The sequence below is a fragment of the Oncorhynchus kisutch genome, linkage group LG1 (assembly GCF_002021735.2).
Source record: "Oncorhynchus kisutch isolate 150728-3 linkage group LG1, Okis_V2, whole genome shotgun sequence".
Lineage (NCBI taxonomy): Eukaryota > Metazoa > Chordata > Actinopteri > Salmoniformes > Salmonidae > Oncorhynchus > Oncorhynchus kisutch.
The window spans coordinates 40,181,377-40,198,429 of record NC_034174.2 but is presented as its reverse complement, the minus strand read 5'-3'; the positions used below and the strand labels follow the sequence as shown (position 1 = coordinate 40,198,429).

The 17,053-nt window shown below is 41.7% G+C and overlaps 1 protein-coding gene across 2 annotated transcripts in view; it reads right to left on the bottom strand.

The window, feature by feature from the left end:
• dnai1.2 (dynein, axonemal, intermediate chain 1, paralog 2) overlaps window positions 1–17,053 on the bottom strand; it is a 34,662-nt gene that overhangs the window by 14,903 nt on the left and 2,706 nt on the right. For both annotated transcript variants that reach the window (XR_002255820.2, XM_020487189.2), the window contains exons 3-17: window positions 15,792–15,887; window positions 15,485–15,565; window positions 15,202–15,328; window positions 15,058–15,104; window positions 14,736–14,891; window positions 14,553–14,612; window positions 14,317–14,442; window positions 14,063–14,147; window positions 13,849–13,966; window positions 13,632–13,675; window positions 13,304–13,551; window positions 13,043–13,132; window positions 10,708–10,795; window positions 10,536–10,615; window positions 6,852–7,000 (exon numbers count right to left, since the gene is read on the bottom strand). Coding sequence is in view for 1 of the 2 variants with exons in the window: in XM_020487189.2 (XP_020342778.1) it covers window positions 6,852–7,000; window positions 10,536–10,615; window positions 10,708–10,795; window positions 13,043–13,132; window positions 13,304–13,551; window positions 13,632–13,675; window positions 13,849–13,966; window positions 14,063–14,147; window positions 14,317–14,442; window positions 14,553–14,612; window positions 14,736–14,891; window positions 15,058–15,104; window positions 15,202–15,328; window positions 15,485–15,565; window positions 15,792–15,887 (1,595 nt within the window). In the remaining variant the exon portion in view is untranslated. The remainder of the gene's footprint in view (window positions 1–6,851; window positions 7,001–10,535; window positions 10,616–10,707; window positions 10,796–13,042; window positions 13,133–13,303; window positions 13,552–13,631; window positions 13,676–13,848; window positions 13,967–14,062; window positions 14,148–14,316; window positions 14,443–14,552; window positions 14,613–14,735; window positions 14,892–15,057; window positions 15,105–15,201; window positions 15,329–15,484; window positions 15,566–15,791; window positions 15,888–17,053) is intronic.

The window sequence follows — 17,053 nt, the reverse complement described above, 5'->3', positions numbered from 1 at the left end:
ATGCTCCCTAAACAATGTAGAATCAATTTCTGAAAAAGTATTCTGTTTTAAGAAGGTCATACCAAGGATCATTTTGCTATTTGATTTAGAATTTTAAGACCCCTTGAAGTATCAAAGAAATACATAAAACAATTATTTTATGAAAAATGCTATTAGCCCATACAAATGCATGAAATAACAGATTCACTGCATGGAACAACAGATAGTCCCCCCCAAAAAATCTAAAGGAAGTTTCTTCTGAAGTGTCTGTCCTATATATGAGGGATATAACAAAGATCAGGAAACAATATACAGTATAAATACAGTACCAGTCAAAAGTTTGGACACAACTATTCATTCAAAGGTTTTTCTTTATGTTTACTATATGCTACATTGTAGAATAATAGTGAATACATCAACACCATGAAATAACATATATGGAATCATGTTGTAACAAAGAAAGTGTTAAACAAATCAAAATATATTTTATATTTGAGATTCTTCAAATAGCCACACTTTGCCTTGATGGCAGCTTTGCACAATCTTGGCATTCTCTCAACCAGCTTCACCTGGAATGCTTTTCCAACAGTCTTGAAGGAGTTCCCACATATGCTGAGCACTTGTTGGCTGCTTTTCCTTCACTCTGCGGTCCAACTCATCCCAAACCATCTAAATTGGGTTGAGGTCGGGTGACTGTGGAGGCCAGGCCATCTGAAGCAGCACTCTATCACTCTCCTTGGTCAAATAGCCCTTACAAAACCTGGTGTGTTTTGGGGCAATGTCCTGTTGAAAAACAAATGATAGTCTCACTAAGCACAAACCAGGCAGGATGGCGTATTGCTGCAAAATTCTGTGATAGCCATGCTGATTAAGTGTGCCTCTAAATAAATCACTGACAGTATCACCAGCAAAGCACCCCCACACCATCACACCTCCTTCTCCATGCTTCACGGAGGGAACCACACATGCGGAGATCATCTGTTCACCTACTCTGCGTCTCAGAAAGACGCTGCGGTTGGAACCAAAAATCTCAAATTTGGACCAAAGGACAGATGTCCACCGGTCTAATGTCCATTTCTCGTGTTTCTTGGACCAAGAAAGTCTCTTCTTCTTATCGGTGTCCTTTAGTAGTGGTTTCTTTGCAGCAATTCGACCATGAAGGCCTGATTCACGCAATCTCCTCTGAACAGTTGATGTTGAGATGTGTCTGTTACTTGAACTCTGTGAAGAACTTATTTGGGCTGCAATTTCTGAGGTGCGGTTAAGTCTAATGAACTTATCCTCTGCAGCAGAGGTAATAATGGGTCTTCCTTTCCTGTGGCAGTCCTCATGAGAGCCAGTTTCATCATAGTGCTTGATGGTTTTTGCGACTGCACTTGTAGAAACTTTCAAAGTTCTAGACATTTTCCAGATTGACTGACCTTCATGCCTTACAGAAATTATGGACTGTCGTTTCTCTTTGCTTATTTGAGCTGTTCTTGCCATAATATGGACTTGTTTTTTTACAAAATAGGGCTATTCCACCCCTACTGTGTCACAACACAACTGATTGGCTCATGGCGCCGTAAGAAGATGGCTGATGTTTTACGCGCTCCTAACCAACCGTGTTTTTTTGTAAATCTTTTTGCATTGTTTGTAACTTATTTGTTCACTTATTCTGTACATAATGTTGCTGCTACCGTCTCTTACGACCAAAAATAACTTCTGGACATCAGATCAGCGATTACTCGCCACAAACTGGTAGAAGCTTTTTTTTTTTTTTACGAGTCCAACAAGCCCGACGTGAAGGACATACTGCTTTCCCGCGAACAGGCCCAAATCCCTGTTATTTGCGTGAAGAGAATTCATATGCGATTGAATAAACCCACACTGACTTCTGTTCTACTAGCTAACATGCAATCATTGGAAAATTACATTTGACGACCTACGAGGAAGATTAAACTACCAACAGGACATTAAAAACTGTAATATGTTATGCTTCACGGAGTAGTGGCTAAACGACGACATTATCAACATACAGCTGGCTGGTTATGCGCTGTATCGGCAGGATAGAACAGCGGCGTCTGGTAAGACAAGGGGGGGCGGACTTTGTATATTTGTAAACAACAGCTGGTGCACGATATCCAAGGAAGTCTCTAGGTTTTGCTCACCTGAGGTTGAGTATCCCATGATAAGCTGTAGACCACACTATCTACCTAGAGAGATTTCATCAGTATTTTTCATAGCTGTCTACATACCACCACAGACCGATGCTGGCACTGAGGACACACTCAATGAGCTGTATTCCGCCATAAGCAAACATGAAAACGCTCATCCAGAGGCAGCACTCCTAGTGGCCGGGGACTTTAATGCAGGGAAACTTAAATCCGTTTTACCAAATTTCTATCAGCATGTTAAATGTGCAATCAGAGGGAAACAAAACTATAGACCACCTCTACTCTACCCCACAGTGACCATACGTCCATAACCCAACCAGAAGCCATGGATTACAGGCCACATCCACACTGAGCTAAAGGCTAGAGCTACTGCTTTCAAGGAGAGGGACTCTAACCCGAAAGCTTATAAGAAAACCCACTTTGTCCTCCCACGAACCATCAAACAGGCAAAGAGTGAATACAGGACTAAGATCGAATCGTACTACACCAGCTCTGACGCTCATCGGATGTGGCAGGGCTTGTAAACCATTACAGACTACAAAGGGAAGCGCAGCCGAGAGCTCCCCAGTAACATGAACCTACCAGACGAGCTAAACTACTTCTATGCTCGCTTCGAGGCAAATTACACTGAAACATGCACGAGAGCACCAGCTGTTCCGGACGACTGTGTGATCACACTCTCCGCAGCCGATGTGACTAAGACCTTTAAACAGGTCAACATTCACAAGGCTGCAGGGCCAGACGGATTACCAGGACGTGTACTGCGAGCATGTGCTGACCAACTGGCAAGTGTTTTCACTAACATTTTCAACCTCTCCCTGTCCGAGTCTGTAATACCAACATGTTTTAAGAAGACCACCATGTCCCTATGGTAACCTGCCTAAATGACTACCGACCCATAGCACTCACGTCTGTAGCCATGAAGTGCTTTGAAAGGCTGGTCATGGCTCACATCAACACCATTATCCCAGAAACCCTAGACCCACTCCAATTTGCATACCGTCCTAACAGATCCACAGATGATGCAATCTCTATTGCACTCCACACTGTCCTTTCCCACCTGGACAAAAGGAACACCTATGTGAGAATGCTATTCATTGACTACAGCTCAGAGTTCAACACCATAGTGCCCTCAAAGCTCATCAATATGCTAAGGACCCTGGGACCAAACACCTCCCTCTGCAACTGGATCCTGGACTTCCGGACGGGCCGCTCCCAGGTGGTAAGGGTAGGTAACAAAACAGTCACCACACTGATACTCAACACAGGGGCCCCTCAGGGGTGTGTGCTCAGTCCCCTCCTGTACTCCCTGTTCACTCATGACTGCACAGCCAGGCATGACTCCAACATAATCATTACATTTTCCAATGACACAACAGTGGTAGGCCTGATCACAGACAACGACGAGACAGCCTATAGGGAGGTCAAAGACCTGGCAGTGTGATGTCAAGACAACAACCTCTCCCTCAACGTGATCAAGACAAAGGAGATGATTGTGAACTACAGGAAAAGGAGGAACAAGCACACCCCCATTCTCATCGACGGGGCTGTAATGGAGCAGGTTGAAAGCTTCAAGTTCCTTGGTGTCCACATAACTAACAAACTAACATGGTCCAAGCACACCAAGACAGTCATGAAGAGGGCACGACAAAACCTATTCCCCCTCAGTAGACTGAAAAGATTTGGCATGTGTCCTCAGATCCTCAAAAGGTTCTACAGCTGCATCATCGAGAGCATCCTGACTGGTTGCATCACTGCCTGGTATGGCAACTGCTTGGTTTCCGGCCACAAGGCCCTACAGAGGGTAGTGTGTACAGCCCAGTACATCACTGGGGCCAAGCTTCTTGCCATCCAGGACCTCTATACCAGGCGGTGTCAGAGGAAGGCCCTAAAAATTGTCAAAGACTACAGCCACCCTAGTCATAGACTGTTCTCTCTGCTACCGCACAGCAAGCGCCAAGTCTAGGGTCAAGAAGCTTCTAAACAGCTTCTTCCCCCAAGCCATAAGACTCCTGAACATCTAATCAAATGGCTACCCAGACTATTTGCACTTTTGTTATTTTCCTGCTACTCTTTAATTACTTGTTCTTATACATATTTTTTAAACTGCATTGTTGGTTAGGGCCTTTAAGTAAGCATTTCACTGTAAGGTCTACACCTTTGGTATTTGGCGCATGTGACTAATACAATTGGAATTGATTTGATTTTAAACTCATTAACAAGACACACCTGTTAATTGAAATGCATTCCAGGTGACAACCTCATGAAGCTGGTTGAGAGAATGCCAAGAGTGTGCAAAGCTGTCATCAAAGCAAAGGGTGGCTACTTTGAAGAATCTCAAGTATAAAGTATATTTTGTTTTCTACAATGTAGAAAATAGTAAAAAATAAATAAAAACCCTTGAATGAGTAGGTGTCCAAACTTTTGACTGGTACTGTATATCTGTATTCCCAGTCACGAATTTATTTCAATTGGCTGATTTCCATTATGAACTGTAACTCAGTAAAATCTGTGAAATTGTTACATGTTGCGTTTATAGTGTACACTGCTAAACTGCTAACAGTTGATCACATGGCTATCCGGACTATTTGCATTGACCCCCTTTTATACGCTGCTACTACTCGCTGTTTATTATCTATGCATAGTCACTACAGTACATACTGTACTACCTCAATTACCTCGAGTAACCTGTACCCCCACACATTGCCTCGGTACATGTACCCCCTGTATATAGCCTCGTTACTGTTATTCTTTTGTGTTACTTACTTTCGTTTTATATTATTTATTATTATTTTATTTTTATTATTATTTATTTTTATTAACTTTTGGGTAAATATTTTAGTACTTAAAAAACAAACAAATCTGCATTGTTGGTTAAGGGCTTGTAAGTAAGCATTTCACGGTAAGGTCTACACCTGCTGTATTCGGCGCATGTGAAAATGTATTTTTGATTTGATTTGTTAAACATAGGCTATAGCATTTACTGTACACTGATACATGTGCTAGGCGAACTGTAAATACAGTCTGGACATGCCAAACGTAGTCAACATGCAAGATTAAAATCACTAGGCTATTGATAAGGCCTGAAAAAACTGTGCATCATTCTAATCAAGTTCTTATAAAAACAAAACTACAACTTGTTTTAAAATAGGCTAAGTCTAAATACAGTTCCAGGAACCATAATTGCTCCATGTGGGCGTATAATACAGACAAGACAACTTAGACTATTGAGGGTTTTAAACACATCCAAACTTTTGACAGGAGCTGGATGAAGATCCAATATAAAGACAAAGGGGGGATGTCCACTCACCGTTATACTGCTCGCAAATGTAATGTTTTATAAACATCATGGAACAATCTTACAGACCACATTTGCACATCTCCAGAAATAGCAGACAATATTGCATTTGAGCCATGTACAGTACGTTCTCGCCATAAACCCATGGAACGTGATTCTTTCTAATATGTTTGGTTTTTAATCAAATTCAACAAAAAACAATCATACTGTTTTTTAAACCAACAACAATATTTCTAAATAGGATCGGGTCAGAAGCATGATGTCATAAATCGCTTTTCTCATTTCATGGCACTGTGTGCACAAGTAGGCCTAAATGTCTTTATGCATAACATTTGCATGTCTACAAAATACGAGGCTCCTGTCAATTGTATCGTTGCCTACGTGCGAGACTGATTCTCAAAGAAATTGCCCATTGATATGGCATTACCGGAGGACTGAATAGTTTGGAAGTGCTGTCATTGGTAATCGAGCGAGGGGCGCTCTTTGAAAATGGGGATGGATGGCTACTTGAACAAGTGAAATGCAGGGATGTGAATTGTGAATAATGAAGAAGCATGAGGGCAAAAACCTCCAAAATATTTCAAAGCACTCAGTAGACCATTTAAAACCCCCTTATTCATATACTACTTTTGGCTCATGGCCAGGATACAAAGACAAACCTATGTGATGCTGCTAAACCACCCTTGATTAAGGGGGGGGGGGTAGGCTAAGCTTGTTTTCTAATCAAATTAAACGAAATGGGGGGAAACCAATAGTTTTTTATGTTTATAAGAATGAGAATCACCATATGCACCGCATGTCATGGCTGGCTAGGCTGCGCATCCGCTCTCAAAAACCATGCGTTACATTTAAGACCTGCTTTATGTGGGTCTTAAAACTTCTAATTAGCGCATTATGGCATTTTCTATTTTGTGCTTGTTTTTAAGGACAGGCCTCAGATATTGCCACCCCTCCCACTTCAGCGCAATCGAGCTGATGTTAGACAGGTAAACTGCCGAACCTGACGTTGGAGCTGGAAAATGCCAGACCGCCAGTTTTTACATCATAAAATTGGAAACTATCTTGTGCCTCCTTTGTGGCAGACAAAAATAGAGCCCCCAGGGTTCAAATGGATGTTTTTGAGGTGCCATTTTAAAACCAGAATTATAGCCTGACATAGATTTGGAACAGCGAGACCTTTTTGAATTTAGCTACTCCTCTAATCTAAGGTGGTCAATGTGAAAATAAATATCAGAGACAGCATAGTTTGATTCGGGTCACAATAGTGTGACGGTGAGTAGACTTACTTGATGGTGGGCGGGCACAATAGTGTGATGGTGAGTAGACTTACTTGATGGTGGGCGGGCACAATAGTGTGATGGTGAGTAGACTTACTTGATGGTGGGCGGGCACAATAGTGTGATGGTGAGTAGACTTACTTGATGGTGTGGTCCCAGATCTTGACGGTCCAATCAGAGCTGCAGGATATAAAGACCTTGGTGTGGAAGTGGTTCCACTTAACTGCGTCCACTGCCATGTTATGGGCATTGTAGGTCTCCAGGAACTGGCTGGAGTAAGCCTTGGAGCACTGGAAATGACACAGCAATAATATGGAGTCAGTCCTCACATTCACCCATAAACCACTCCAGATAGACAATGTACTGTAGCTGTGAACCAAACTTGCTCTCTACTATTATTGCAACCTACATAATTTGCACGGTGACAGAATGATAGGAGTGAAAGCACAGAGAAAGTATCAGAGTTAAATGAAAGAGATAAATCAAAATGCAGCCCAGGCCTAAATGGTATGTCCCCCACTGGCCAAAACTGGTTGAATCAACGTTGTTTCCACATCATTTCAACAAAGAAATTCATTATTATGAGGTTTAATCAACGTGGAAAACAGATTGGATTTGCAAAAAGTCACCAACGTAAGGGAATTTCTTTAAAAACTAAAACTAAATCCAATGTCATGGTGACATGTTTTGTTGATTTCGTGTTAGTTGACAACTCAACAAATGTACATAAAAATAGATGTTGAACTGATGTCTGTGCCCAGTGGGGTTTTTATATAAGGGGATATGTAGTGAATAAATCACAGCAGAGATATTACATTTGTCCCAAGAGCTCCCGGAGGTGGCTGTTTTCCAACAAGAGGTGACAGATTGGAACTGATATCACACGCATAGCTGTGTGTGTGGGTGTGTATTTGTGCGAGTTTGCATGAATCAAAAATGTCACAGACAAGGAGCTAGCTAGAGCTAACAAGGAGGAGACAAGGAGCTAGCTATAATTCATCCTATTTATGAATAAATAAATAAAATAATAATATAAATGATAGAAATAACTTTTTTAAATCATTCAAAAGACTAAACCAGAGAGCATGATTTATCCACAGAGGGTCATTAGCTTCTTTTAAGAAATAGCTGTGGATTGTTTGAAATCACAAGCACATAGCTGTTTGTTGGTTGCGGCTGTCAGTAAAACGCATCTAAAATAGTCCTAGGGCTATATCGCAATATTTCTAAATACAATTGTGGGACAAACACTAAAGAGAAAAGAGAGTAAAAACTATAATCTGTCTTTAGTTACAAAAATTCTCAATTCTTAAATTGAACGAAACATTATTGCCCATCGTATTAGCACTAGTGGAGAACATATTCCCTGTCTTTATCATTCGTTGTGTGAGTCAGTGCCACTGGAAAGTCATTTTAGGAAAATATAATTTCCTCCTCCAGGCTAGATGGACGTCATATTGTACAATATGTGTCTCACCTTTTCATAGGCCTAGATTAGATGGTTGCATTCAAGACAAGGTTGTTTTTATTGCTGTCAGTTTGTCAGCAGAGCAGGCTACCCTGTCATTTTTGTTAAAGATTAGGATTCTGCTAATATGTCGGCAGTCATGTAAAGTGTTCGTAGAATTGCATGAAATGTGTTTCGAAAATGAAAAAATCTATTCCGAACCCCCCCCCAAAAAAATCCTTAGCTAGGGCTGAGCTCTGAATCTGTGCAAAGGAGAAAAAAAGCATTGTTCAGAACCTAATTATTTAGCAAATGTTGAGTTATATTATAATCCTAATTTATGACTATTCAATCTTCTCATCACATTAGAAATAGTAGGCTATTTTACATTAGTCTGCAAATGGGATAATAGATGCATGCTTTATCTTATAGGTGATTTTTGGGGGACGGGTGAAAAGATAGTTTCCCCAACCTTGAAACTCCTGTGCCACCTATGATCTTTTCTCTCAATTGTATCCTGATATAGAGCACACGATCATGAGCCTGATGAACGTCTTCGCATCTTCTACAACAGTGGTTCCCAAACTGTGGGGCGGGGCACGGCTTTCAACTTACTCTTGAAAGTTGTAATAGTAGAATGCACTAGTATAATTCTCTTGTCATGTCAGCCATTGCATACCTTAAGAGAGCTATTTACAACTTGCCAGAAATGTCCAGATCAACTTGCCCATGTAAGCTAACATTTTTTTAGCTAGGCTTTTTTGACCATAGATTTTGTTGTAATGTTTCAGTCACTCAAATATCACATGAATACACATTAGACATGGCAAAATGTATAGAATTGCAAGAAAATTTGCTTTCAAACTGAACATTCTCTGCACCTCATGACATAATGTGTAGAATTGCAGGAAATAAGCTTTAAAACCTTCTAAATTTGTTTACAGTGCTTATGCCCATAGAGATAAACATGGCGGGATGTTCCCCAATGCTGGCAGGGGGGCCTGAGAGAAAATGTTTGGGAACCCCTGTTGTACAACATAAAAGGCCTTCATTACAATGTAATGTACAGATTTTTCAAAAACCTATAATGTAGGCATATTAAACACTAAATACTGTAGGTTTATTGTGACTTAGACCACAGTGCGTGTGTGTGATGAAACTATCTCCCACCCGATGTTGCAAAAACACCACAACAACGAGACACTGAAGAGAAACTAATGAGCTTGCACAGTCAGGAAGATCTGGAAAATCAGAATGGGCCTTTTGATGACACTGCTACAGCGAGCTCGCAATCAGCCAAAACTCTTCATTAGCATATGCGCTTACCGAACCATAACATTGCAGGGAGCTAGCTAGCTAACACAGTGGGCTAAGGCTCACAATTAGCATAGCCTTTAGAGAGAGTAGACTGAGCTGCCTGTCACTTGAGGCTCTGCGTGGCAGTGGCAGTTCTGTAAGGGGCTTCTAAAAGGCGTTTGTCTGTGTGTGTGAGATTGAGTCAATCTGTCTCAAAGCTGTAGCTGAGAGCGATGGAACCTTATTGAATCCGTCATCCCGTCTAGATTGAGGAAAAAAAAAAGATCCCCTGTAGAACTCTGCTTCAGTGTGTGTGTTCAGAACCTCACAGTAGCGTGTCTCTTTGCACCACTGCTGGATAGACACTTGTGTGAGAAGGCCAAATGAGGATGGATGCCAGCCAAAAACTACAGCTGTCTGCTGTTAATGAGCAAATCTGGGAGAGGTTTGGAGGGTCTGCCCTCATTTTGGCTCTCATTAAATGCTTAGCACCGCGTGAGAGGGCCTCCCAGAGCGCCAGCCTAGACTGACAAGCCTATCCTAGACTAACAATCCTAGCATAGACTGACAAATCTCTGACAAATACGAAAGAAAAATAAATAAATTATGCCAATCGCCGAGACTACTCCTCTTCTTAAATTTAGCGCTTCTTAAATTTAGCATTTGAAAAAGCCTTCCCTCTGAGCCCCCGAAAAACCACTAAACAAGTTGTAGGGCTGCACCGTTGAGAGCGGAGATAGAGGTAAAGCACCACTTCAGAGTGGTGCTTTACAGCCCGCTGGAAAGAGGCTGTGCCAAGCCCAAAGCCTAGTGCTAATGAGAGAACTTCCTCACTCTCTGAGAGACAAGGAGAAGGCATTGCTTCTGTGGCCCAGCAGGATATCACACACCACACTACAAACACAACAGAACAAGACTCCATTTGATTCCTCAGACGAGCAACTAGCAGACGGTCAGGACACCCAAGACAATTCATATCTCATTAAGTTGCAATAAAATAAGTAAACATTTTGGAGTGGCTGAACACAGCAATAGTCAGTGGGGGATACATGACTGGGGACCATGTTTGAATGTCTGCTCACCTTGTGAATCTTGCCCTCCTCCGTGCCAACCAGGAAGAGGTAGTCAATCTGTTTGTGGAAGTCGAAGGATGTTCCACAAGCTGTGGGACGACAAACATTGTCAAATATTTCAATGATCCTAACAGGTATCAAACAGTGTTGAAATGATGCGTCAGTTGATTACAGGTCTTACCCATGATGGGAAGTTGCACGCCTTCTGGTCCTTCTGACACAGCTCCCGCCAACGACAGCTTGATGATGTCTGTGAAGACCAGCTCATTCTGCAACCATTCAAACCCACATCAAAACTACTGTGAGAACAAATTAATACACAAAAATACTCTTACATTACCAGTCAAAAGTTTGGACACACCTACTCATTCAAGGGTTTTTCTTTCTTTTTACTATTTTCTACATTGTAGAATAATAGTGAAGACATCACAACTATGAAATAACACATATGGAATCATGTAGTAACCAAAAAAGTGTGAAACAAATCTAAATATATTTTATATTTGAGATTCTTCAAAGTAGCCACCCTTTGCCTTGATGACAGCTTTGCACACTATTGGCATTCTCTCAACCAGCTTCATAAGGTAGTCACCTGGAATGCATTTCAATGAGGTATGCCTTGAAAAAGTTAATTTGTGTAATTTCTTTCCTTCTTAATGCGTTTGAGCCAATCAGTTTCGTTGTGACAAGGTAGGGGTGGTATACAGAAGATAGTCCTATTTTGTAAAAGACCAAGTCCATATCATGGCAAGAACAGCTAAAATTACTTTAAGACATGAAGGTTAGTCACTCCGGAAAATGTCAAGAACTTTGAACGTTTCTTCAAGTGCAGTCGTATAAACCATCAAACGCTATGGTGAAACTGGCTCCCATGAGGACCGCCACAGGAAAGGAAGACCCAGAGTTACCTTTGCTGCAGAGGATCATTTCATTTAGAGTTAACCGCACCTCAGAAATTGCAGCCTAAATAAATTATTCACAGAGTTCAAGTAACAGGCACATCTCAACATCAACTGTTCAGAGGAGACTGCATGAATCAGTACTTCATGGTCGAATTGCTGCAAAAAAAAAACACTACTAAAGGACACTGATAAGAAGAAGAGACTTGCTTGGGCCAAGAAACACAAGCAATGGACATTAGACCTCTGGAAATCTGTCCTTCGGTCTGATTTTTGGTTCCAACCGCCATGTTGTTGTGAGATGCAGAGTAGATGAATGGATGATCTCCGCATGTGTGGTTCCAACCATGAACGAGGAGGTGTGATGGTGTGGGGGTGCTTTGCTGGTGACACTGTCTGTGATTGATTTAGAATTCAAGGCACACTTAACCAGCATGTCTACCACAGCATTCTGCAGCAATACGCCATCCCATCTGGTTTGCGCTTAGTGGGCCTATGATTTGTTTTTCAACAGGACAATGACCCAACATTCCAGCAGGCTGTGTACGGGCTATTTTACCAAGAAGGAGAGTGATGGAGTGCTGCATAAGATGACCTGGCCTCCACAATCACCCGACCTCAACCCAATTTAGATGGTTTGGGATGATTTAGACAGCAGAGTGATGGAAAAGCAGCCAACAAGTGCTCAGCATAGGGTGGCTACTTTGAAGAATATAAAATATATTTGGATTTGTTTAACACTTTTTGGGTTACTACATGATTCCATATGTGTTATTTCATTGTTTTGATGTCTTCACTATTATTCTACAACGTAGAAATAAAGAAAAGAAAGAAAGAAAAGAAAGAAAAACCCTTGAATGAGTAGGTGTGTCCAAACGTTTGACTGGTACACACACACATGAACATTCACGTACTGTACTTATTAACACATATTTAATGTTTTTAAAGCTGCAGCTGGCCCAGAACAGAGAGGCACGTCTTGCTCTTCATTGTAATCAGAGGGCTGATATAAATACTATGCATGCCAGTCTCTCTTGGTTAAAAGTTGAGGAGAGACTGACTGCATCACCTCTTATTTTTCTAAGAAACATTCATGTGTTGAAAATCCCAAATTGTTTGCATAGACAACTTACACACAGCTCTGACATACACACTTATCCCACCAGACATGCCACCAGAGGTCTTTTCACAGTCCCCAAATCCAGAACAAATTCAAGAAAGCGTACAGTATTATATAGAGCCATTATTGCATGGAACTCCATTCCATCTCATATTGCTCGAATACACAGCAAACCTGGTTTTAAAAAACAGATAAAGCAACACCTCACGGCACAACGCCTCTCCCCTATTTGACCTAGAGAGTTTGTGTGTATGTATTTATATGTAGGCTACGTGTGCCTTTTGTAATATATATAATTTTTTTTTATGTAGTTCTGACCTTGAGCTGTTGTCTATTAATGTTCTGTATTATGTCATGTTTCATGTCTTGTGGAAGAGTAGCTGCTGCTTTTGCAACAGCTAATGGGGATCCTAATACAAAATATGCACAAATGCTCACAAGCAGACATGCATATATTAACACACATACTGAGGAAAGTGAATGTGTTTCTCGAGCACCTTGACAAGAGTCCATGACACCACACGGCCATCAGATGACACAGAGAAGAAGTTGTGATTGTTGTCCATGTCGTCCTTCTGCCACTTCACCTGAAAAATAAATGCCACAAACATAATTTAGCACAATGACCCCAAAAAAACACACATCCGAGACAGTGATTTGCAGACAAACAGACAGCCAGACAGACAAGCAAAGTCTTGGAACATCATGCGTCAGTGAGTGTTATCCAAAATACAGAACATGCACAAACTAACACAAACCTGCCACACAGGGTCGGTGTGCTTGCCAGACTTGGCGGTGCTCTTATAGATGGGCTGCAGCGTCTCTTCTTTGAGGTTGTAGACGGCCACGCAGCCGTCGTAGAAGCCCACGGCCACCAGGTAGGGCAGGTGCTTGTGGATGTCCAGGCACAGGATGCCCGACGTCGTGGGGTAGATATACTCAGGGAAAGTGGAGTTTTTCAGGGAGTAGAACACCAGCATGCCCCGCCCCTGCTTGGTGAAGTCATCTGGGGGGAAGAGCGGGGTCAAGATAGCTCAGAGAAAGAAGTAAAAAATGGTACAGGTTTGGTATACCTTGCGTACTTACATGATCCAAGGCCGACGGCAAACAAATCTTTGTAGCTTTCATTCCTGTGGAGGAACAGAGAAACTATAATTCTTTCATGCATTTCCCCAAAAATATTAGGAAGATTTCAGGTTTTCCCAGTGGTCCAACTATTGTCTATAAGCCACACACCTATCAGAACTGTTTCATTTATAGTAAAGCCGCATTGTCGTTGTTGTTGTAATGTGAGAAGACTGACCAGCAGAGGGCAGTGACAGACAGCCTCTTGGCTTTGTCGTACTGAAACTTCCAGAGGGGGAGAAGGGTGCCCTCCTGCTCCCGGTACTCATCAGAAGCATCCTCAAAGTACTTAAAATCTAAAAGAGGGAAGTGACATCTCATATCATGTCACCATGCAGGGACTATCAGGAGGTTTTGTATCAAGGTAAAATAACATGGAAGGAAGTACTTACCTTGTGCAATGTCGTCAAACGTGTTTTGGTTCACCATCCGCTCGATGATCTTGGCCACCTTGGCCACTTTGGTGATGTCATCACTCTGAGGGGGAAACAGGGGGACATTTTTCAGTTCTCTACCTTCAATGGGATCAACAATGTCTGTGTGTTGTTGAGGGCCCAATTTATCTAAGTGTTATCTCCAATTGATTGGCTTGACGTCATAGTTTATTTTTCATGTCAAAGTGAATAGCTGTTGACTTGAGGTTTACCTGGGTCTCCACCAGCATCATCTTCTTCTTGCCTTTGTCGTCGTCCTTCTTGGGGACGGCTTTCGCCTTCTCCTTGTTCTTCTCCTGCTTCTGCAGCACCTCCAAATACACGTCATAGATCTCCCACTGCAGGAGGAGGAGGAGGTTACCCTGTTGTATCACTAGCCTTCATAAAGTTCATGTTGAGGACCAGCAAACAATGAGAATCATCAAACTCAAAATGATGTATTTCTCACCTGATTGGCAGTAGCTGAGAAGTTTGCACGAGGAGGGGGCTCTGTCTGACATCCCCTTTCCTGAGAAGGAGTTCGGAGAATTATTGTCTTGACAATCTTCGCAAGACAGATTTGCCCTTCTACAATATTATAGGCAATGTATGCTTCCTGCAACATGGTCTGCCTTGGCCCTAACCTACCTACCCTGAGTGGGTTGTTGAGAGTTTGGGAGGCCCTCTCACTGAAGTTGAACTGGTTGGTGATTTTCTGCTCCTTCTTGCCAGCCTTGGACTCCACACTGTCAGCTCTCTCCTCTCCCCCACCCTCCTCCACATCCCCTGCATCCTCCCCACCTGCAGCCTGAGCCAGAAGAAAGAACCAGAGAACAATTTTCACTATCTTGTCTCCGACTCTTGTGTGGGTTTGGCATGCGTTGATTGGAAGTCACTTAAGAGTCACTCAAATTACTGAATGTAGGCTATTTCACAAACTTCTTGGTATGTTAATAACTTAAGTGCTTTCCTACCGGAGTCTCAGGCTTTTCAGCTACAGCGGTCTCAACTGTGGCTTTTTCTGGAATAATAATCAACATCTCATGTTACCATCAAAGTTATTTCAAACGTTTGCGCTTGTAAAAGGCAGCATATTTGATCACACAAAAATTATCTACCCTCAGGGAGGCCCTGTTTGGCCCTCTGTCTGCGTGCCTCATCTGAGTCCTGGTGCAACAGGTTACCCTCCAGCACAAAGTGGACAGCCAGCTGATCCACACTGCTGATTGGCTTGTATGAACGTTCCTGAGAGATAATGCTTATGTATATCCATCATACAAGGTATCTTGAAAATCTTGTTTGTTTACATTAATATCCATTACATGATGGACCCAATAGGGAAGAAGAGAGAAGTTGTTCATAAAATCATGGATTAGACTGGAGGTTACTGTAATACTTTACCTTGAAGCTGTAGCGGACGATATTCTGAGGGGCATGTGGATTGTTTGCAGTCAGGATCCTGGTGAATTCCTCTTTTAACTCCTGGTTAAGTGACAAAAAGATACAGTACATCAAACAACTTCTAAACATGACATACAACTGGTAAATGAATGAGCCAGAACCTTAAAGTCTTATGAAGAAGAAGTTACTTATACAGTATCTGTGGTCAGAACTATTCTGTGTGTCCTTTATGACTCAATTACAGTCTGGCTCTGTTTGGTGCCATGTCAGGAATCCAGACACCACAGTCCAGCTACAGTAAACTCACAGCCTCAGTGAGATCCAGCTGGTCAAGTGGCTTGATCAGAGTCTTCCCTTGCATCCACTCATCTCCTTCACCCATCTCTGTTCCATCCTCCTCATCCTGACCAAAAAAACATGACCAAACGGACATAAGCAACATGTTTGTCTGACTAAAAAAAGTTGACATAGGCTATATTGCTTGCCTAATGCTAACGATGTGATCATGTGGATACAGGGCTCTGAATGAACTTTTTCATTGGTAGCACTGGTGCTTTAGTAATGAGTGTCTTTGATCTATTTTCCTATCTTTCAGTGCCATCAAAAAGTTATGGCTCGACATGTTTGTTTCTTGTCAAACAAATAGTGAGCAGCCCGCAAGAAGTCTAGTTTATAACGTTGAAAATATTATAAATGTTTTATTATTATAAAATGTGACCCGCAAAGCCGCGATAGAAAGAAACATTTTAGCTTCAGTAAATGAGTCATAACTTTCGATAGGTTTGGGCTAGAGATGAGCAGTTTACTGCATCGTAAAGGCGCAACTATGGTCACAAAGCGGAACAGACTTACCCATGGTCATGGTTCTAACAGGTGAAATGCAAAGGGAAAGGTGCATTATGTGAGGAGCAAACTGAAGTGAAGAGAAAATTCAGCAACTCTTGGAGGACAGTGGAAGTTGTTAAAAGTGCATCTTTATTGATAACATAAAAAATGCACTCAGTCTATGTATTTATAAGGTTTTAAAGGTCATGAACTGTCAAAATCACGTTTTTCATGAAATGTGATTATATTTGAAGGAAACCAGATCAAAGTATGATGACCAAAGTATGAACAATGACTGTTGCTTCTACACTGATAAAGTTTGATCATAAAGTTACAGGTGCCCTCACCCATGTCAAACACTTGGATTCATTACTAAGGGGACAAGGTGACATCATCTTAACTCTAATTTTAATACACCAATGGTAACATGATATTCTTTTACCTAATTTACATATGTAGTTCCGGCTTGTAACCAACATCAGATAAGGTGTGTTTGCAGAGGGGCGTGGTTTATATAGCGAGATGGCTCCTCTATTGGTGCCAACAATTTACTGTAGGCAAATGTCAGCATATATCATTACAAGTTTACCCTATTCATCTATGGCAAAGATACTTATATGTTTCCCCTTTGTGTCTACTGTTAGCTAGTTACTGGCTAGCTAGGTCTACAGCCAGCATGGAACAAAAGTGGGAAAGGTTTGTTCAAAACTCATTCGTCAGTGCCTGTGTGAACCGCATCATAAG